The sequence below is a fragment of the Rhinatrema bivittatum genome, chromosome 5 (assembly GCF_901001135.1).
Source record: "Rhinatrema bivittatum chromosome 5, aRhiBiv1.1, whole genome shotgun sequence".
NCBI lineage: Eukaryota > Metazoa > Chordata > Amphibia > Gymnophiona > Rhinatrematidae > Rhinatrema > Rhinatrema bivittatum.
Genome location: NC_042619.1, coordinates 363,148,736 through 363,171,626, shown reverse-complemented (window position 1 = coordinate 363,171,626; position 22,891 = coordinate 363,148,736). Strand labels below are relative to the sequence as shown.

The following is a 22,891-nucleotide window of genomic DNA, read 5'->3' as shown; positions in this document are numbered from 1 at the left end:
TGGCTGACACTCAGCATGGAGTCCTCAGTTCCTGCGGGGGCACATGGAGGATCTGGGGGGATATCTGGAAGTATCTCCATTGGTAGTCCATGGCATAGAGCGAGATTATGGAAGACGCAGCAGAGCAGCACTATATCTCCAACTTTGGGTGGGGCATACATTAAAGCTCTACCCATTTTGTCTAAACAGTGAAACTGACTTGAGAACTCCACAGGTACGATGACACAGCGGGTAGAACATAAGGCCTTGTTGTACCTAGTCTCCACTGGCATGTAAGGAATGGCAATGGGAGGGAGAAGCCAGATCCTGCAACCGTATCCAGAATCTCCTGTGGAAATAACAGATTTAAGGAATCAATCATAACACAGACACTTGCAGATTTGGCTGGTAAACCACTGCATGCTATAAGACAGTAGAAGCTAGCCTGAGCCTTAAAGGCCGATTTCCCTATCTTAAGTGCATGCCACATTGTTCTGGGACAGTATATGTGCAGGATTACAGTAGCCAAATGTATCTCTGATCTTCTGGACTACTAAATTATGTCTGGGGATTGCAACAAATATTTGCCAGGCCCTTATAACTGAGCTAAGGCTACTGGTGTGTAGCAGTCAGCCAACCTTGAAGCAATATAAAAGAGTTGCCACATCTGTCCTAGCAGAAAAAAACACTACCTCATGGTGTGATTGGGCAAGTCCCTGCCTGCTCTGCAGTATGTCCTCCAATTTGTAAGCCTTGACACAGGGAGTATGCCTGGTCCCCAAAATGCACAGGGCACTGCTTTTGGTTTAGTTGTGTGATGGTCAAGACAAACTGTTGCCGACATTCTGTCTGACACATCACCAACAGGCCACATGTGTTCTGGCAGTACCAGCAGTATGGACACTTCAAGCTTGTGATTAAACAGTGAGATTTCAACTGCTCCCAATGGGAGCATAGGAACAGGCCACTTTTGAAAGTGACATGTAGAAAATGTATAGTGTCTGTTCACACACCAAGCTTTATGGCAATTGCATTGTTTGCCCTCACAAGATTAGCAGGCCTCTGCAGCACGGGAAGAAAAAGGCAGGCCCTGGGTAATGGCCTGCAGACATAAATGTACAAGCCATTTGTCATGGCAGCGATGCTGTTACATCCCCTACAGCTCCCGGCCCCTTGTCCATGCCGTTTGCCACAAACACATAGCCAGAGATGGAATAGAGAAAGAAGCGACTCTCTTACCTACGAGCTAACCATCACCATTGATGCTGTCCTCAAACATTTCGCGCATGTATAAAGGAATTATGCGCAGTTCCCGGGTACCTGGCCATCACGTCGAGGATGTGCATTCGAGCATCAGAGACCACTTGCATATTCATGGAGTGCAAGAGCTTTCTGTTGCAGTACATCACCTTCCTGTCATGGGGTGAGATGATGGCCACGTGAGTCCAGTCGATAGCTTCCAGAACATTGGGAAAGTTTGCAAAGGCATAAAAGCCTCTCTTCAAGTCCATCGCTTGTCCCGAGGAAATGCTATGTAGCGATTAATGCGGTCAGAGATTGCTGTGATGACTTGGTCCAAACAGTGGGAAAAAGTGGCTTGGGGCATTCACCCTACGACCCCTACTGTCGTTTGGAAGGAGCCGGTTGCCATGCAATGCAGGGTGGCCAATAGTTTGGTGAGGCCAAGCAGAGCGTGGGACCTTTCGGTGACTACATCCAGACCCTCTCGGATTTCTTCATATAATTCCAGGATAGCTCGAGAGCTGAGGCGATACCTGCTAACTACAATCCTCTGGCATGCCCAGCATTGATACTCAGGGAGGAAAGATGTGCTCCCTGTATCTCCTCTGCCAAGGCCACCTGCGTGCCAGGTGCTGCCGTAGGCCCCGACCCTGCAGGGCCAGTGGCTCGGCCTCCAGTGCAGAGACTTCTCTAGGAAGACTTGGAATTGCCCTTGCCTGTTGTTGAGGTTATTGTTGGTCCTCTTGTTGTTTGTGGCGAGCCTCCTGAAGCATCCAGTATCCCCCAACAAGTACACTTGCCACAACCATTATGGTTTTAAGAAGCTAGGCCAGGTAAGAACAGGTGTTTTTATTGGCCCAGGAGGGCCTGGTAGGTGTGTCTGATATAATACCTCTTTTTAATCGCGTGTGATAATCCCCTTGGGAACGCGATAAAGTTTTTTCACCGTACTGCAAAAAAAAAAAAGGTGTAGTTATTTCCGGCATTAATACCCACAGTGTGTTTTACTCTATCGCATTCCATGCTAGCAGACCATTTCCATAAACTCTGCCCAAACTCCTCCCACTGGAATACTCAATGTTTAATTTGCATACACATTTTGCGTTAGGACACTATCATGCATGTTAAGGTCCTAACACGAATTGATAAATGACCCAGTTAGATTGTGAGCCCTCTGGGGACAGTGAAATGTCTATAGTACCTGAACGTAATCCATTCTGAAATAGCTGGAAGATGGAATATAAATCAAATAAATAAAATCCTTCACCTGATGAAAACTCCCCGGTCCATGTCCTGGAAAGCATCCAGGAACATCACAGAGAAAAAAAAAGAACAGTGTTTGTGCCAGTATGCAGTCTTGTTTTGTTATATTTGAGACTAAAAAGGATTCACCGCATTCCTGCATCTTGACCTGCATCCCCTTATTGGAAAGATCTGATGATGGAAATTTTCTCTGGGTAGCCAAGATTCTGGAGGAATTTCCATAGGCCATCGAGGTTATATAGATCTCAGTGTTGCTCAAGGCACTTTTCCTAAATCCCCCAGCCAATGGACCTTTGGCCAGGTCCGAACCTACACTACAATTCCGAGAAGATGCCGTCCACAATTTGCGCTATCATTCTATTGAGAATTGCTCTTACCAGCATTTTCCCAGTGATAGTGGAGAAATTCCATAGTGGTTATTGCAGCAAAAATTCAATTGAAAAAAAATCTCCTAATAATGGAAACAATTTAAATCACCAAGTAAATCCATTCCTGATAAATATTTTCAATAGCAAGATCAGAAGGTACAAGGCAGATAGCTAAGTATGTGATGCACGATGCCAACTCAAGTCACAGTAAGAACTTAAATAAGCAGATGCTACTACTATTACTACTACTATTCTCAGGAACCTCGAGAAAAAACAACCCTGCCTGCTCATCCTTCTAGACCTAACGGCGGCATTCGACACAGTGAACCACGATATTCTCCTAGATCGTCTCTCCGAGATCGGCATCAAAAACACTGCCCTCAGCTGGTTCTCATCCTTCCTCCAGAACAGGTTCTACAAAGTTAAGGTTAACAGCAAAGAGTCGCCACCTTTCAAATCCACACTTGGTGTCCCGCAAGGATCTTCTCTATCTCCAACATTATTTAACATTTATCTTCTCCCTCTGTGTCAGCTCCTTTCCAAACTCAATCTAACACACTACATATATGCTGACGACGTACAAATCCTCATACCGATTAAAGATTCATTGCAAAAAACCATGCTTTATTGGAACTCTTGTCTTATATCCATCAACAACCTTCTAGCAAAACTCAACTTGATACTCATCTCCAACAAGACTGAGTTTCTTCTCATCACCCCAGACGGCAACTTCTCATTATCTAACGCAAACACCGTAGCCCTTCCAGTCTTATCCCCACAGGTCAGAAATCTTGGGGTCATCATCGATAATCAATTTAACTACAGAAGTTTCATCAATAACACCGTTAAAGAATGCTTTTTTAAACTCCAAGTCTTAAAAAGGCTAAGACCCCTCCTACACTTCCAGGATTTCAGATCTGTGTTACAAGTAATCATTTTCTTGAAAATAGATTACTGCAACTCATTGCTGCTTGGGCTACCAGCTAACACATTGAAACCATTACAAATGTTACAGAACGCCACAGCAAGGATTCTAACAAAATCCAACAAAAGGGACCACATAACACCCATCTTAAAGAACCTTCACTGGCTCCCAATCAAATACAGAATCCTTTACAAGACCCTCTCAATCATCCACAAAGTCATCCACAAATCCACCCCAATTGAGCTCACGATCCCATTACAACCTCACACTACCTCCCGACCGATGAGACTAGGCCAGAGAGGCACTCTACAGGCACATCCTGTCAAAACAACACTAAGTAGAAGAGCTCTTTCCACCGCAGGCCCTATACATTGGAATTCACTCCCACCAGACCTCAGGCTCGAACAATCAACACCCACCTTCAAAAAAAGACTTAAGACCTGGTTGTTCAACCAAGCATTCTCATAACCCATTTATCCTATCACAGATCTCTACGGAAGACCTTCCCCCTTGACACTTCCACAACATCCTTCCAACACTAACATCCCATTTGTACTAGCTCCCTCCCATTGAATGTCATGACTATGGCTTTGGTCTCGCCAAGACAGTCCCAGCGACTTCACACACTGTTCCTCCTAGCTATTTGTATATAAATTGTATTCTCCCTGTTCATTGAAATTTATTATCCAAGTTTCACTCACCCTGTTCTATGTAAGACATTATAAATTATTCTTTATATTGTCATTGTAATTGTTGAAATGTGAACCGAAGTGCTTAGTAACTCTGTTACCGGAACTGCGGTATATAAAACTGTTAAATAAATAAATAAATACTACTTGACATATGCAGTGCTGTACACACACACACACACACATAAGAAACTGTAAGCTCTTTGGAGAAGGGACTATCTATTCAAGATGGACAAACAGGACAAATAAGGCCTAGGGAGTTTCATTTATTATGGAAAATGGTTAAAACCTGCAAGTGTAAGATCAGGAGAACCTGGAGTTAAGATTTAAAAGAAGCCTCTAAAAAGGTGGGGTATTAGCCATAAAAAATTTGAATTGAATGAGACCGGAGATGGAGCACGACACACAGCAACAAGGTGGAAAGAACAATCACATTGTTAATTGTAAACCGGGTTGATGTGATTCATATCATGAAACTCGGTATAATAAAAATAATAAATAAATAAATAAATAAATAAATAAATCTGGAGTTTGCGATGGAGGAGGATGTAGATATGAGTGATATGCCCAATGAACAGCTCATGAGAAGGTGTGAAGGGAGAGATATAGGAGGAGAGGTAATGAGGAGCTGCAGAACGAATGCACCTATACCCAGGGCTTGATTTTAGCACAGGCAACATAGGAAAGTGCCTAGGGCACCAAATTCTGAAGCCATTCAGAACTGGGAGACTGCCCTGAAGCTCTTTCATTTTTGGGTGTGAGATTCCCCACCCTCAGTATTCTGCATATGGGCACTATCATCTTAACTCCAGCCCTGCCTATATCTTTAAAGCATCAGATATTTCACATTTATTTCTAGCACTCTTAAACCAATACACAAGCTCTAAAAATTAAAATATTCGATGTATCACAGTACAGGAATACTTTGTCAGCAGTTATTACGCAGAGACATGAACCTATTTCTTGTCTTGTAACGTGAATGACACTGCAAGACAGGTAAAGTAATAGTTCTGTTGATAAAACACTTCTGTAATCCAAAGCCCAAATCTTTTCAAGTGGGTTAGTTTATAGAACATGCAACTATCAAGTCCTGCTGATAAACTGATTTAGCGTCAAGGACAGTTACCTTAAAAGCGTGAGAATCTTCATAATTTAATTTACAAAATATTTGCAAGTTTTGGGCCTCTCATTTCAGTTGCTCCATTCTGCTTGGTACTTACTTGCAGGTTATCAGCCACACCATCTTTTTGGGAGTGCACAGAGGAATCCATTGACCACAGCGAAGACTGAGAAAAGGTTCGGTTCCTCAGTTTTATTACAGGGTTATCAGGAATTGTTAACTGCTCATCTTCTCCATTCTGCTTCAAAAGGGAAGCAAAATCTACTCCAGACTGCAAGAGCTCTGAATACGTTCCTTTGCCCGCCACTTGACCCTGCAATGGATTAAGCAAGTTTAGAAAATTAAATGTATATCTCAGTCAGTTAGCTGTAAGTTCAAAAGCTCTGTGTGTGTAACTCTCTAGAGTATCACAACTGCTGAGCCTGTTAAGAAAGAGAATAAAATGTCACCATTTTGGGATCTTTAATCCCTTTATATACTACAACTTGAATGCCCTTCTTTTTGTTTGAGGCATTGATTTGAGTAACAATCCAGAAGAAAGTCACCTGCCACAAAGTTTATAATTCTAAAACAGAAGTACGGCTGGATCATCAGACCCCTTCATATGACCGCATCATACTCTCAGCAAAAATTAAGCATATAACCGGTGGTAAAGGGCTGTTTATGAACATTGGATTACATTATATGGAATATGCAGACTTAAATTTCAACTGAAAAAGATGAACATTCAGCAAAGGAAAAGGGTGTGTGAATTTTTGAAAATACAAAATATGCTTCACACTACACTTTTTAAATCAAAGGGAATAGCCAGGACTTAATTTGTAGATAAAAAGGAAGTGGAACTGTGCAGTGGGAGGGGATGGGGCAGGGGAGAGAAGCAGAATGGAAGGAGGAGCTGGGTGCAAGTTCTCTCACTCACACACACACTCTCACATATATACATGTGCACACAGGAGAAGCAGAAGCACTGGGGCTGACAGGCACTCACTTCATGTCTCTTGACCATTCCCTATTCTTTTTCATGGCCTTTCAATTGTGCCAAGAAACTGCCCAAAAATCAAGGCCTCATGGCTGCTTTTGACGCAGGGTCAGCAGCCCCAGAACTCTCTGCTCTGCTTTCTCTGGATCCCACGGGATGGGGGCCAGAAATTATCCCGCCACCACCGGCTCTGCTTCATTTCTGCAGAGAGTTGGAACTGATTTACACTATCATCTTTGCTCCGTTTCTGTGGGGGAGCCAGAACTGATTTACCACAGAAAAGAAGCGGCAGAACACCATTCTTGGGTGTCCCACCACAAATTGTGAGCTGTATTGCTTATCAAGGCCAGGGTCGAAGCTTTGACAACTGGCATTATTGCTCATAAGTTTCAAACTTGCATTAATTCAACCCCTTTTTGTATCTGTTTTTGGCTCTGCAGCATCTACTTCAGTAACACCCCTTCTCCTCCTGTTCCCTGTGGACGAGGAGGGGAGAGGGAACAGGAGGAAAAAGGATGGGTTACAGAGTGGAGTGGCTGTTCTCTGCTCCAAACTCACCCTCTCTTCTCCTCTTCCCTGCAGGCTGCCTGAAGAGGTGGGGCTGGAAAAGAACAAGCCTGATGCTCTGCCTCTCAAATCTGAAAAGGAGGGATGGAACTGTGTTCCAGGCCATTCCCCTAACCCCCACAATTAAGCCCTAGGAAAGCACAGTTGCTTACCTGTAACAGGTGTTCTCCTAGGACAGCAGGATATTAGTCCTCACATGTGGGTGTCATCATCCGATGGAGCCCGGCACGAAAAACGTTTGTCAAAGTTTCTAGAAACTTTGGCCAGCAGATTGAGCATGCCCAGCCTGCTACTATTCGCATGTCCATACGAGGTCCCCCTTTAGCCTCATAACATAGTAAAAGAAACAAGCGAGCAACTAAAATAACAAACCAAAGGTGAACCCAACATCGTGGGAAGGTGGGCAGGATTCCTAATATCCTGCTGACCTAGGAGAAAACCTGTTACAGGTAAGCAACTGTGTTTCCTCTAAGACAAGCAGGATGGAAGTCCTCACATGTGGGTGAGTACAGAGCTCCAGATTGCCCTTTTTCAATCAGAGAGACCAACAGCAGCCGAACAAGGTGCCAACGGGCACAACACAACTGCGGCGCTGTGGGAAAAACAGGAGACGGTCTGGTCCCACAAATAGCACAAGTCAAGAGAATTGGGTTCAAGTCTGGAACAGGTTGCATAGGACGGACTGACCCAAGGCACTGTCCTGAATGCTATCCCTGTCAAGGCAGTAGTGAGCTGCGAACGTGTGGAAAGAATTCCAGGTTGCAGCTCGGCAAATCTCTACGATGGGGACTACACACAAATGAGCCACTGACGCTGCCATGCTCCGCACAGAGTGAGCACTCACTCTGCCAGCTAGCTGAAGGCAAGCTTGCGGATAGCAGAAGGCAATGCAATCCGCCAGCCAGTTCGACAGGGTTTGTTTACCCACCGTTGCACCCAGTCTGTTGGGGTCAAAAGATATGAAGAACTGGGTGGACTGTCTGTGGCTTTCTATGTGATCTAGGTAGAAGGCCAAAGACCGTTTACAGTCTAGGGTGTGGACAGCTCGTTCCCCCAAGTGGGAATGTGGCCTCAGAAAGAAGGTGGGTAAAACAATTGACTGGTTGATGTGGAAATCAGTCACCACCTTGGGCATGAACTTAGGATGCACACGCAGGACCACATGGTCATGGCAGAACTTTGTGTACGCTGCGTACATAACCAAGGCCTAAAGCTCACTGACCCTGTGAGCAGAAGTGATCGCCACCAGGAATATGACTTTCCAGGTGAGGAACTTCAGGTCACAGGACTGCAGAGGCTCAAAGGGAGGCCGCATCAGTCTTGCCAGGACAACTCTAAGGTCCCAGGATGCTGCCGGTGGCTGAAGAGGGGGCTTCAGTTGAAACTGTCAACGAGGGCCTGGACCGAAACGGGTGCACCAGCAACACCTCAGTGACCACCAGCAACCATGGGTGCACCAACAACACCTGACAGAACTGGTCTGGAGTCCAGACTTGTACAAGTGCCACAGGCAGTCCAGTTTTGACAACTGGCATTATTGCACGAGAAAGAGTCCAACCCATGCCCTCCACACCAGATGGAAAAGCGTTTCTGTAGGACTTCCTGGTTGAAGATTTCCAGGATTTGATCAGGACCCAAGAAACACCGTCCGAGAGCTGTAAGGGCTGGAGGATTATGCGCTCAATATCTAAGCCATGAGGGACAATGCCCAGAGGTTCGGGTGGCACAGAGTGCCCTTGTTCTGTGATATGAGGTCAGGCACTGTCCCCAGCGGGATGGGTGCACGCACTGACAGGTTCTGGAGAAGTGGAAACCAAACCTGCCGAGGCCAGGAGGGTGTCACGAGAATCAAGGTCCCCCCATCCTCCTGAAGCTTCGACAAAGACTTTGAGAGGAGCAAGAGAGGTGGGTACACATACAGGAGACCCCGCCCCAGTGAAGGGAGAAATCATTGCAGGCCAGATGGCTGTTCCTCGGTACTAGGGAGCAGAATCTGCTCACCTTGTGATTGAGAGGGGAGGCGAACAGGTCCACATCCGGCGTACCCCAGCAGATACATCCCTTGGGAGAGGGCCCAGTTCCAGACCTGCACTGCCTCTTGGCAGAGGAGGAACAAGTCCGTGCCGCCCTGCTTGTTGATGTACCACATTGTGACCTGGTTGTCTGTCCTGATCAGAACTTCCTTGGAAGACAACTGATCCCAGAATGCCCACAAGGCGTACCATATCACCCGAAGCTCCAGAAAGTTTATCTGGCAACGTGCTTTGGCGGCGGTCCAAAGGCCTTGAGTGTGTAGGCTGTCCGTGTGGGCTCACCAACCCTGAGGAGAAGCATTGGTGGTGAGGGTCGCCTGGGGCAGCGTGGGCTGGAAGGGAAGTCCGCATTCTAGATTGGGGAGGATTTCCCACCAGGCCACGGATAGCTTGAGAGGGTCCATGACTGTGATCAGAGCTTCTAGATCCTGGGATGCCTGCTTCCACTGAGACCGCAAGGCCAGAGGGCTCCTCATGCGAAAGCAGGCTAAGGGAGTCACGTGGACGGAGGCTGCCATGTGGCCCAGCAGGTGGAGCAGGAGATGGGCTGACACCCTCCAGCTGTTGCAGATGAGGACGACCAGCGAGGGCAACTGCCTGTTCCTTGGGCAAGAAAGCTTTCACTTGTGCTGTATCCAACCTGGCGCCTATGAAGTCTAGCTGCAGGACAGACATAGGTGCGATGAGTCGCTCCTGACCAGCCAGTCATCCAGGTATGGGAACACATGGATCGAGCGACGCCTGAGGTAGGCAGCCACCACCACCAAGCATTTGGTGAAGACGCGGGGGACCGATGCCAGCCCAAAGAGCAGCACTTTGTATTGAAAATGTGCATTCCCCACCACAAAGCGGAGGTACTTCCTGTGGTTGGGGACAATTGCAATGTGTGCATATGCCTCCTTCAGGTCGAGGGAGCAAAGCCAGTCTCCTCTTTGGAGGAGGTGGATCAACGTGCCCAGAGAGACCATCTTAAAGCGTTTCTCTTATGAGAAACTTGTTCAGTGCCCTGGGGTCGAGAATGGAGTGTTAGCCGCCATTCCTTTTCGGGATGAGGAAGTACCTTGGCCCTGTTGCTTGCAAGGAGGGCAGCGAGTTCAGTTTGAAGAACGACCGGATGAGCGGATGAACCCCATGATGGAAAAGGGGGAGAGGTCTCTGGGAGCCAGCTTAACTGCAAGTGGTACCCCTGGTGGACAATGGAGAGGACCCATCAGGTCAACATAATCTCTTCCCAGTGTCGGGCGAAGCTGAGGAGCCTGCTGCCGTCTGGGGGATCGGGCACCAGGGGAACTGCCAACTGGCTTATGCTCCCTCGCCGCCAGTCAAAAGCCTGTGGCTGGGGCTGGTTGGGGCACCAGTTGGGGCCTAGGGGCCCACTGTTGGCAGGGGCCACCCCTGGAACCAGATCGGGGCGGGCGAATTCAAGTGTCTGGAAGGTAATAACTTCCTCTGCCGATAGAAGGATTTATGAGAACCTTGCCTGGAGGATTTCCTAGCTGAGGACGGCCCCTCTGAGGCACAAGCGGATAGCCGCTGAAGGGTATCATGATGGTCCTTCAGCTGTACCACTGCACCCCGGACCTTATCCCCGAACAGATTCTCGCCTGTACAGGGGAGGTCAGCGAGCCTATCCTGGACCTCTGGCCAGAGATCTGAGGCCCGGAGCCAAGCAGCTTTCTGGCACCAATGCCCACAGCAGCTAAATGGGCGGCAGTTTCAAAAACATCGTAGGTGGAATGCACCTCGTGTTTCCCTGCTTCCAGACCCAGTGAGGCAATAGCGACAAGAGCTTCCTGCTGTTGCTGGGGAAGGACCTCAGTAAAATCCTGGACTCGCTTCCAGAAATTGCAATTGTACTGAGTCATGTAAAGTTGGTAGGCTGCAATGTGGGCAACCAGCATGGTGCCCTGGAAAATATTTCTCCTTATGGCAAAGAGTTCCCTATGCTTGCATCCTGGAGGAGCGGAGGCATGGGTCCGGGAATGCTGAGCCTTTTTTAAGGCGGACTCCACGACCACCGACTGGTGGAGGAGCTGCCTCCTCTCAAACCCCAGGGCCTATTGCACCATGTAGGTGGCATCGGCGTTCCTCTTAACTGGGGAGACAGAGATGGGGTGTTCCCACATACGGAGGAGAAGTTTCTTAAAAATATTGTGGATAAGAACTGCTACGATCTCCTTAGGAGCGTCAATGAACTGGAGAACGTCCAGCATCTTATGACGTACATCCTCCTCTGTGAGGAGCTGAAAGGGGATGGCTTCAGCCATAGCCGACAAACCCCGCAAATGACAGGTCCTCAGGCGATGACCGGCGCCGCTCCTCTGGAGGGGAAGGCTCCAAGAGGGGGTCGGAGTATTCGGAGGATGAGTCTGTGGAAGTCACCCCAACGGTCATAAGGACCCTCTTCCTCACTTGTGTCTGGCCGCCAAGGGCGAGGGCCATGAGGGGCATCAGCCTTGGGCTCAGAGGGCTTCAGAGGCTGTAGGGGCACCGACGGGTCTCCCGGCATCGAGGTGGTCATCGGCCATGGTAAGCCAGAGGGGTCCAGCAATGGCCCGGGGAATTGTGGGCGAAGGCATACAGTCCTGGTTGCCTCTTCCTCCTCGGAGGACCAGAGGATTAGGATCGCTCCGGTGGAGGGCATCGGTGGTCGACGGGGCATCGAGGGACCCTCGGACACCGGCTGCATCGGTACGATGCCAAGAAGGATGTCTAGACGCTCTAGCAGAGGTGCTAACACCGATGGCAGAGGCTCGGGCACCAGTATGGGGGCCGGTGGCGCCGGCAGCTCAGTGCTCTGCAGTGCCTTAAGCACCGCCGATTGCACCCTGTGGTCCACCTCCTCCTGGAAGTCCTGAGTGGTCAGGACTGATGGAGGGGGACGAGGTGTCACCAGCTCATCCTTGGGTCCCCGAGGTGGCACAGCGCCCTGCACCAGTAACAGTGGGGGAACACCTCGGGCTACTGGGGGAACTGGAGGATGGGGCCTCCGATGACCAATGCCGCTTTGATGGTGGCTCGGCGGCCGCCGATGCCACTCCAGAACTGGAACTGTGTTGGGACAGTGATCGGTGCCAGTGCTTCCTGAATCGCTTCCGGTGCTTGGCCCAGTCTTTCCCCAACGCCAAGAAAGTTGATGACCCTGAGGTCTGGGGGAGTGAAGAGACCACCAAGGATCGATCTCCTTCTCCCCAATCCTTGGGAATGCTAGCTAGAGGGATAAAGAGATGGAAAGACAGACGGTTCTCCATAATCCTTGGGCATCGAAGAGACTGACGCAGGTGTGAAGGATTTTGGGGTCCTGAAAAGTTTCTCCATTTTGTTGAGGAGCACCTGACACCCTTTGGGTGTCATCTAATCGCACAGATGGCACCCATGGACACTGTGCAAGTCCCACAGGCAGAGGATGCAAACTCATGGTGGGGGATCCATGATGGACATGGTCCGCGGGCACTGGGGGCACTGACAAAAAATGGTCAACGCCATGAAAAACACCCGGTGTGCGGTCGATGACAGACAGTCATTGTAGGGGTGGAGAGTTGGGAATCAACCGCAGTTGGAGGAAAAAGGCCAAAAAAGGACCTTCCGTACTGAGGGGCACCGACAGCAAAGGGGGACCCGATGAGGATCTGGAAAACAACTCGAAAATCGACGGACCACGAGGCAACTGCACCGTGGAAAAAAGAGACTGAAGGGGGACCTCATGTGGACGCATGAACAGTAGCAGGTTGGACATACTCAGTCTTCTGACCAAAGTTTCTAGAAACTTTGACAAACATTTTCTGTGCCAGGCTCCATCGGATGATGTCACCCACATGTGAGGACTACCATCCTGCTGTCCTAGGAGAATACCTGAAATTCAAAGGAGGAAAAGACTTCAAGAAAAAAAACAAAGGCAATATTGCCTTCCATTAGTATTTCGATCACTGGTCATAAAAACCTCCTTCTCCCGAATTTTTTAGTTTTTAATTGATTCTTCTAAACGTGATAATGTGTCTTTAAAAAATAATCTTACATATCTCAATTCTTTTTTTCTTTTTTTGGCTGTTTTGATTTTCTCCAACATTTATTTGTTTGGAAACATTTATTTTTCTAATGCACATACTCAATAGAATTCATTTCATGGTGAAAAGCATTTTATATTATTGACTATGTGTTATGATGCACTTATCTTTAGCTGAGAGCACTCCAAATGATGAATGTGTGTAGAAATTCCAAAGTGTACATGTTTCAGTAACTGCTTCGTCAATACACAAGATTAAAGTTATTTTTAAACATATATTATGTTTAGAAGAATCACTTAAAAACTAAAAAATTGGGAAGGCAGAGGTTTTTAGGGAAGGAAATATGGCTTCTTTATTTTCTGAGGTCCTTTCCTCCTTTGAATTTCTGGTATTCTTTTCAATATTAAAAGTATTGCATGAAGCATATTTTGTATTTTGCTTGGGCAAAATCACTGGCCTTTTTGGTTTTTTTATTTTATTTTATTTTTTTGCACTGAAGCACTAAAGCACTAAAGCACTGAATGCCCACTGAATGTGGGCATTCAGTGATTTATATTCACTTTACAAAAGGTCAGCAGAGTATACCTTGTACCTCAGTCCTTTAAGCATATGATAGTGTGTCAGGGCATACAGAACTAAAGGTATAGCACACCATAGTATTACATTTGTATTTTTTTTATGACATAAGAACATTTTAAATTAATGATTTTATTTTAACAATTTTATTTCTATTAGATTAGATCGGTCTTTTATTATATGTTGTAATTTTATTATGCTTTATAGCTTTTGAATATTCAGGTTTTTATTTTTTTCCAATCTGTATTATTTATGCAAACCATTGTGATAGATTACTGAATGACGGTATATGAAACCTGTAAATAAATAATTTTATGGCATATACAAGAGTAAAAGTTCAAGCTACATAATCACACTTCAATAACACCAATTTAATAATAGAACATAAAAGGATACAGGATTAATCTAACATATGAAGCTCTGATCTGCTGAAATTTTTTAAGAAAAAGTATTTTAAAATGTATGATCACTCTGTAATACTATTCTATTTTTTTTTTATGATGGTTTAGTTTTGTTTTACTTAAGCGCTGCGAGGTAGTCACCAATACGAGTACCCACTCTGCTGATGTGCAACTAATGCTTTAATGCAACTGCATGACTGAATTTCATATCGGACGCCCAATGACATGGTGGAACACTCAAAACTTCAGTCTTAAGTTTTCTGGCATTAACAGAAACACTGAACAAATTAATATCATAGTACAGCAATATAAATATTATATTTCTTTATTATGTTATAGTATTTACTACTGACTGCCTATTGCTCTTCTTGTTTACTTCACAGTAACAAACTTGTTGTTGGTAAGTAAGGACCCAATGGCCCACCCAGTCTGCCCAGCTGTCCCTTCTCTCTCTTTGTCCATAACACTACTCTCTGTACCTATCTTATGTATGCTTGAAGTCTGTCATGGTCACCTCTGCTGATAGGCTATACCAGACATCCAACAAACTCTTAGTAACATAATACTTCCTTATAATTCTATCACGCCATTCTGCTTTCACCTTCACACCACTTAAGCTGTTTCTATAGAAAATGCTCTCTTATCTTACAAAAGCATTCTGTATTTTACTTAATATTTCTATCCTATTTTCCCATCTTTCTTCTACAGAGCACATTTTGAGTTCCCTAAGCCTGTATGAATATTTTAGGCATACATTTATAATAAAAAATGAGATGTTAAGAACAAACCAAACTCAACCAATGAGTCACAATGGAATGCCCATATTAATAATGAGACACTTTCAGTTTCATAATCATGAGCCTATACATTCTTTTATATAAAGCGAATAACTCAGAAAACATGGGGTGTATTTATCAAGTAATATCCACTTATAATATTAAGTGCTTGAACAAGGCCATCTTAAAGTAGATTCATATTCAGGATTTTGAATGGGAATGAAAACTTTTTTAATTCAAATATTTCAATTTAAGTTAATCCATTTTCAACTTTCAAAAAGCATGTGATCATTCTTTTTGAATTTTGGCTCAAATTTCTCAAGAAAATTCCAAGTACTTATAAAATGGGTCATCTTTCAATTATATAGCTAGTACACTTGTATAAAAACCCTAAATCTTTACAGAACTTTCTTCTTTCGAATTCCTGCTGTGGTACGTCAGCGGGCATCAAAAGGTAATACTTTAAATTATTTACCTCTTTAAGTATCAGAATCAGCTTTGCAGCATTGAGATACTGCAACTGATGGGTCACTAAAATACAGATTTTTTTGCGAAGAGCTTGAGTAATGCACCTGAAAATGGAATAAGTGAGAATAAGGTGGGTTTGTTTCAAACTTTTCAAAATTAAAAAGCTACATAAGTTTCTGACAGAGAAGCATAAATATTTCTCCCAGTGCTGCCGGAGGTATGCTTCTAGTCCAGACTCCCTCCCCTACTCCCGCCGCTCCAACTCTTGAATCTTAACCATTCGATCATTTTAGATTCGATATTCAAAATATTTAGACAGCTAAAAATCATGTTTTATCCAGTTATATCTACCTAATTAAAAACATAGCTGCTTTCACCAGCTAAGTTTGTGTGGTTAAAATCACAAAATTGCACACATTTGGATGGTACCGGGTCGGAGGTGTTCCCTGTGGTGGGCATCTGAATGTAGCTGGTTTGCACTATACTCAGAGCTAAAAAGCCAAATTTAGCCAGGTATGCCCAGCCCCACAGACCTAAGCAGGCAGATTTAGCCAGATATTCAACTGTACAATTAGTCAGTAAGCATCATGGAATATCTGCTCACAGATTCTTAACCATTCTGCGGGTTTTTGGGGAAAAAAAATCAACCCTTTTAGGGAGCACTAGGCATTCCTGTTGATGGCAGTTATATCCTACAGAACACTACCTGCTAGAGAAAGTCAAATCAGCCATTCATCTCTAGAAACCTTTGGGGCGGATTTTCAAAGGCCCGCGCATGTAAATCCTTCCGGATTTATGCGCGCAGGGCCCTCGCACGCCGGCAGGCCTATTTTGCATAGGCCGCTGGTGCGCATAAAGCCCCGGGACGCGCGTAAGTCCTGGGGCTTTTGTAAGGGGGCGTGTCAGGGCGGGGCCTACTGACGGCGTTTCGGGGGCGGGCCGTGGCGTTTCGGGGGCGGGCCCGGGGGCGTGGCGCCGGCCCGGGGGCGTGGTCAAGGCCTCCAGACCAGCCCCCGGGACCGGAGGACGGAGCAGGGCTGCCAGCCGACAAAGGTAAAGGGGGGGTTAGATAGGGCCGGGGGGTGGGTTAGGTAGGGGAAGGGAGGGGAAGGTGCGGGGAGGGCGAAGGAAAGTTCCCTCCGAGGCCGCTCCGAAATCGGAGCGGCCTTGGAGGGAACAGAGGCAGGCTGCGCAGCTCAGCGCGCGCAGGCTGCCAATTTTGCGCAGCCTTGCGCACGCCGACCCCAGATTTTATAAGATACGCGCGGCTACGCGCGTATCTTATAAAATCAGGCGTACTTTTGTTTGCGCCTGCTGCGCGAACAAAAGTACGCGCTCGCGCAACTTTTTAAAATCTGCCCCTTTGTGTTCAGTTTTATTTTTCTCAGGAATTGATCAGTGTTTATTACAACAAAAGTGAAAGAAAACCAGTGGGGGGGGGGAAGACTTTTTCTAGATAAATATCTGCATTTATTTTGGTGGACGGAAGCCAGGAAAGTAAATGAAAATATTATTAAGCAGTTAAGAGATGCTAGAGCAGGGTCACCCAAATTATTTATGAATAGGGTGACAAACTTTCAAAATCATTGATAATGTTAGATGAAAATTTTCATGGCCTTCTCTCCATCTGCCCTTCTCAATCCTTCCCCTCTTCCTACATTTCCCCTTTCTCCCCTCCCCTTAGAATCTTCCTTCTCTCTCCCACCCCCAAGCATCTTACTTTTTTCATCACCCCTCGCAGTGTCCAATTCTCTCGTCTCCCCTCCTCCCAAAAGGGCAATGTCCCCTGTGCCTCCCTGTACAGTGATGGCTCCAACAGCAGCAGCAACTCTGGGCCTCCCCCTCCTCGGGTGCATCGCAGTGGTAACTCCAGCTTTGGCAGTGGATCTGTCCTCCACCTGCAGCTTCTTCCAGCAGTGTGGGCATGTGGTCATGGTTTCAGCATGCAAAGGCATGTTGCTCCCACACTTCTTGGCTGCCCAGATCCTGTGCATGCCCCACTGACTGTTTTTCTAGGGCCTATAGCCACGTTTTTTACAAAACCCAAAAATGTATAGGGGAAAATCAGTTTAAACGGAAAACAAAGAACCCTAGGTGCACGGCACCACCAAGATCTGGCCTATATAAGGCCATCCTTCCAAACCGGATGACCAAGCAAGGAGGAAACTGATCAGGGAGAGAACCAAGAAGCTAATGGCAACTATTAAAGAGCTACAGGCTTCCAGTGCCAAGACTGGTCAAAGTGTGCAATAACAGAAATACTGCAAGCACTCCACAAATCTGGCCCTATGACAGAATGGCAAAAAGAAAGCCTACCTTAAATACCATTTAAAACATGCAAAGGAACATTTGAAGAATACTGTACTCATGGCACCAGATCCCAGACCCAGTTCTCACTGAGCATGAAGCCCAAAAAAAAAGGGAAACTGCTGGGTCAAAAACTGTGGTATCCCTATTCAGCCATGGAGCGGCTAGTTAAGTTAGCCGGATTTTTTTTATCCGGCTAACTTATCGGGGATATTCAGCAGTGCGGTCACACTGGTGAATATCCCCAGCTATCTTAAAGTTAGCCAATTTAACTTAACCGGCTAACTTTATGACAGCCCTAAGGGCCAACAAGAGTTAGCCACCAGCCAAGTCGCTAACTATGAATATCATAGTTAGTTGTGTAACTTATGTGGCTAACTGTAGCCTGCCCCGGAATGCCTCAGACTTGTGTGTCTAAATTCTAGACACACATCTTGATGTGGCACACCTTTTTCCAACAACTAGATTTCTTAGTGCAAGAACCCACCAAAAAAAAAAAAAAAACCCTGCATAAAATAGAGAACTTCTAGCTTCCATTATCTATTTTAGCAAAATATAGCAGTGTACTTTGAATAATAAATTGCATGACATGCTCACTTTGTGCTTATCAATTAATCCAACCTTTCTTCTCTAGAGTATTAGCTGTTTATTCTCAACTCAGCTATTAAAAGAGCTGGATTTACTCCTTAGTTTAGGATTCCCAAAGTTTTAGCTGATGTGACCTCCATTTTAGCACTTAAAAATTCATCTGACCTCAGAGAAAAAGAAAGGAAAATTGGTTCTTACCTGCTAATTTTCATTCCTGTAATACAACAGATCAGTCCAGACTAGTGGGGTTATGCACTCCCACCAGCAGATGGAGTCAGAGAGCAAAGCTTCGAGGCACTGTTATCCCAAATGTGCCACCTGCAGCTCATCAGTATTTATAGATACTCAAGCAAAGTATAATTGACAAAAAAAACAAAATATTATAGAAACATTGATAGATTCCCTATTTACAGCAGCTAACCATTAGGAAATCAGTCTTTCGGCAGTAGCACCCGGGCGGGATCCTGGACTGATCTGTGGTATTTACAGGAACGAAAATTAGCAGGTAAGAACTAATTTTCCTTTCTGTACATTCCCAGATCAGTCCAGACCAGTGGAGTGTACTAAAGCTACATTACACCGGGCGGGAACTCGAAAGACCCGCACGCAAGAAACTCTCCCCATAAAACGCTAGGTCCAGATCCTTAACGTCCACACAATAATGCCTTCAGAAGGTATGCAGGGAAGACCAGACTGTGGCTCTACAAATCTCCTCAGGCAACAACTGATACTCCACCCACAAAGCCGCTTGCGCTCTCGTCGAGTGAGTTTCAAACCAGTACGGACGGGGGCAACCCTTCTTGATGTAGGCCAAGAAAATTGTTTCCTTCAGCCAGTGAGCCAGGAATACCTTAGATGCCTTTTCACCCTTCTTCGGACCTCCAAAGAGCACAAAAAGGTGACCTCCAAAGAGCACGAAAAGAGTTAATGACTTTCAAATACCAAAGGAGAACCTGGCTGACATCTAACAGATGAAGATCTCTTCCCATGGCGGGGTCAGAAGCCTAATCAGGGAATCCGGGTAACTCCACGGACTGATTAACATGAAAGGCAGACACCACTTTCGGCAAAAAGCAAGGGACCGTGCGCAGGGACACCCTATCAGCCGAGATGCAAAGGAAGGGAACCCTACAGGAAAGAGCCTGCAATTCTGAAATACGCCTCGCGGAATAGATGGCCACCAAGAACACCGTCTTCAAGGTGAGGTCTTCAAGGAAGCGTGTCCTAGAGGCTCCATAGGGGGATCACGAAGCACCCTCAACACCAGATTGAGATTCCACTCTGGGCATAACTTACGAAGAGGAGGACGAAGGTGCTGCACCCTTTTCAGGAAACGGACAATGTCCAAGTGGCTGGCTAGAGGCCTGCCACCTACCCGCCCTAGGAGATATCCCAGGGCCAAAACCTGAACACAGCCAAACCTTTAGATAATCCCTGCTGCAAAAGCCCAAGACCTGAGGAATGGTCACTGACAACAGCACTACACCCTGCTGGTCATACCAGACTTCAAACACCTTCCACACTCGAGCGTATGCCACAGATGTCGAGGCCACCTGGACTGAAGCAGGATGGAAATCACCTGTTCTGAATAACCTTTCATCCGTAACCGCCGCCTCTCAAACACCAGGCTGCAAGAGAGAAGTGATCCTCCCGATCCAAAACAATGGGTCCCTGTCGCAGGAGCTTTAGCAGATGAGCTGGGCATAGCGGGCCGTCTGTCGCCAACTGTCCAAGGTCCGCAAACCACGGCACCGCGGCCACTCTGGTGCCACCAGAATTACCGAACCGGGATGGTCCTCTATGCGCCAGAGAACGCGCCCAATCAGGGGCCGTGGACGAAAGGCATACAGGAGGATTCCGGTTGGCCACTTGCAGACTAGGGCATCTACTCCTACTGCTCTGATTTCCATCTTTTGGCTGAAGAATCAGTCTGTCTTGGCGTTGACACAGGTCGCCATGAGGTCAAGTGTAGGAACTCTTCATCGGGCACAAATGTGATTCCAACCCTGCCAGGATAGTTCCCACTCCCCGGGATCCAGCTGTTGACAACTGAGGAAGTCCGCCTGCACGTAGTCCTCACCTGCCATGTGAGAGTCTGTGCTGCCTTCCAGATGTAGCTCGGCCCAAGCAAAGAGGAGGTGTGCTTCCTGTGCCACGGCGGGATTCCTGGTTCCTCCCTGGCGATTGAGATATGCCACCATGGTGGCGTTGGCCGAGAAGACTCAAACCATTCTCCCCTGCACCAGGAACTGGAATGCCAACAATGCTTTGCAAACTGCCCTTGTATCTAGATTGATAGACCATGACCGTTCGGGTAAGGACCAAGTTTCCTGCACCGCATGACTGAGGCACACTGCTCCCCAGCCTTGAAGGCTCGCATCCGTTGTCACGATCACCTAGTCTGGGACTTCGAGGAGCATCCCCTTCTGTAAGTTGTCTTCCGACAGCCACTATTGCAGGCTGGACCTGATTCGCTGTGACAAAGGCAGGGGCAACTGGGTCCCAACACGACAGTAGATCTCTCTGCAACGGTCTCAGGTGAGCGAAGACCCAAGGCACCAATTCCAACGTTGAAGGCATGAACCCCAGAACTTGTACGTAAACCTACACTCTGGAAATTGGAAGCTGTAACAAGAGACACACTTGTTGCTGCAATTTGTACATCCTGTCGTTCGTGAGAAACACCCTGCCCTGGAGGGTGTCGAAACAAGCTCCCAAATACTCCAGACACTGTGATAGAGTCAGATGACTTTTCGCTTCATTGATAACCCAGCCTAGGGACTGAAGACAATGGATCACATGAAGAACCGTCCGCTCGCCTTACTCTTCCGATTTGGCTCGAATCAGCCAATCGTCGAGGTAAGGATGGACCATTATTTCCTTCCTTTCGGAAGGTCGCCACCACCACGACCATCACCTTGATAAAGGTGCGTGGGGCCGTTGCCAGTCCGAACGGCAGAACCCGGAACTGAAAATGGTGACCCAGCATCTTGAATCGTAGGAATCTCTGGTAAGCGCTGAGAATCAGGATGCGTAGATAAGCCTTGGTGAGATCCGAGGAACTCTCCCTTTTGAACCGCTGCAATGACTGTTCGAAATGTTTCCATTCAAAAACAGGGCACCTTCAAGCAGCGATTCACCCTCTGTAGGTCCAGGATGGGTCGGAAAGTGCCCTCCTTTTTGGGAACCATGAAATAAATGGAGTACCGTCCCCTCCCCCATTCCTCGGACGGCACGAGGACGATCGCCTTCAGGGCCAGCAATCTTTGTAGAGTGTCTTCTACCGCAGCTCACTTGTTGCGGGAAATGCATCGCGATTCCACAAAGGCCAGCATGAGAGGCCAAGAAAATTCTAAGGCGTAACCTTCTTTTACCACCTGCAACACCCAGCAATCGAAGGTGATCCTGGCCCATTCCTCGTAAAATTGGGACAACCTGCTCCCGCTCATCCCGTCCGAGGAGTGAACAGGCCTGATTTCATTGGGCAGGCTTTCCAGTTCCGGTTCCTTGACCGAAACCACCTCTGGCAGCACGACTGGAGCCGCGAAAGGACTGTGTACGGGAAGAGGTCTGTCTGGAACCAGAGGGTGGAACACGTCTCCTCGACCTGCTTTTCAAAAATCCCGAAAACGGCTTAGCCGGTCTGCCAAGACATTTTCTACCCCCGGCAAGTAGGTGGCCCTGAGGTACATCGAACGGGAGAGGGCTTCTGCCCAAATCTGCGCAGTTTCCTGACAGAGAAGGAAGGAGCCTGTGCCTCCCTGCTTGTTGATGTACCACATGGCCACCTGATTGTCCGTCTGAATCAAGATTACGTGATTTGATAGGCAATCTTGAAAGGCCTGGAGAGCGTATCGGATTGCTCGAAGCTCCAGGAAATTTATCTGGTGTTTGGCTTCCTCTAGAGACCAGAATCCTTGAGTTTGTAAATTGTTTACATGGGCTCCCCAGCCGACGTTGGAGGCATCGGTGGTGAGAATTATTTGAGGATCTGGTGGATGAAAGGGCAAGCCTTGGAGGAGGTTGGATTGATTTGTCCACCAGGCAAGAGACAGACGGAGTGCATGGGTGATGCGAACAACGGTCGACAGAGGCTGTGTGGCTTGTATCCATTGTGATTTCAGAGTCCACTGCATGACTCTCATGGCTAGACGGGCCATTAGAGTCACATAAACTGAAGAGGCCATGTGTCCCAACAGAATGAGGAATTGGCGAGCTGTTGCTGTGGGTTGAGACTGCAATTGGCAAGCTAGGGACACAAGGGTTTGGACACGTTGATGAGGAAGGAAGGCTTTTGCCTGTAAGGTGTCCAAGTCTGCTCCAATGAAGGATAAGGTTTGAGATGGGAGAAAGTAGGATTTCTCGTAATTGACAAGAAATCCCAGCGAAATTAGAGTTCGAATTGTCATGGTCAGGGAGGACCGAGCGATTTGCTGGGTTGGGGCCCTGATCAACCAGTCGTCCAAGTAGGGGTATACATGGACACCTTCCTTCCTGAGGAACGCTGCAACCACTACGAGACATTTGGTGAAAACTCGCGGTGCGGATGCTAGACCAAATGGGAGCACTCGGTATTGATAGTGGTTTTGGCCTACTAGAAATCGGA

At 47.0% G+C, this 22,891-nt stretch overlaps 1 protein-coding gene across 1 annotated transcript in view; it reads right to left on the bottom strand.

Moving 5' to 3' along the window:
* The window catches only part of ABCC4 (ATP binding cassette subfamily C member 4), a 1,099,276-nt gene that overhangs the window by 703,242 nt on the left and 373,143 nt on the right, over window positions 1-22,891 (bottom strand). Inside the window, exons 14-15 of the mRNA XM_029604735.1 lie at window positions 15,398-15,494; window positions 5,687-5,899 (exon numbers count right to left, since the gene is read on the bottom strand). Coding sequence (XP_029460595.1) covers window positions 5,687-5,899; window positions 15,398-15,494 — 310 coding nt within the window. The remainder of the gene's footprint in view (window positions 1-5,686; window positions 5,900-15,397; window positions 15,495-22,891) is intronic.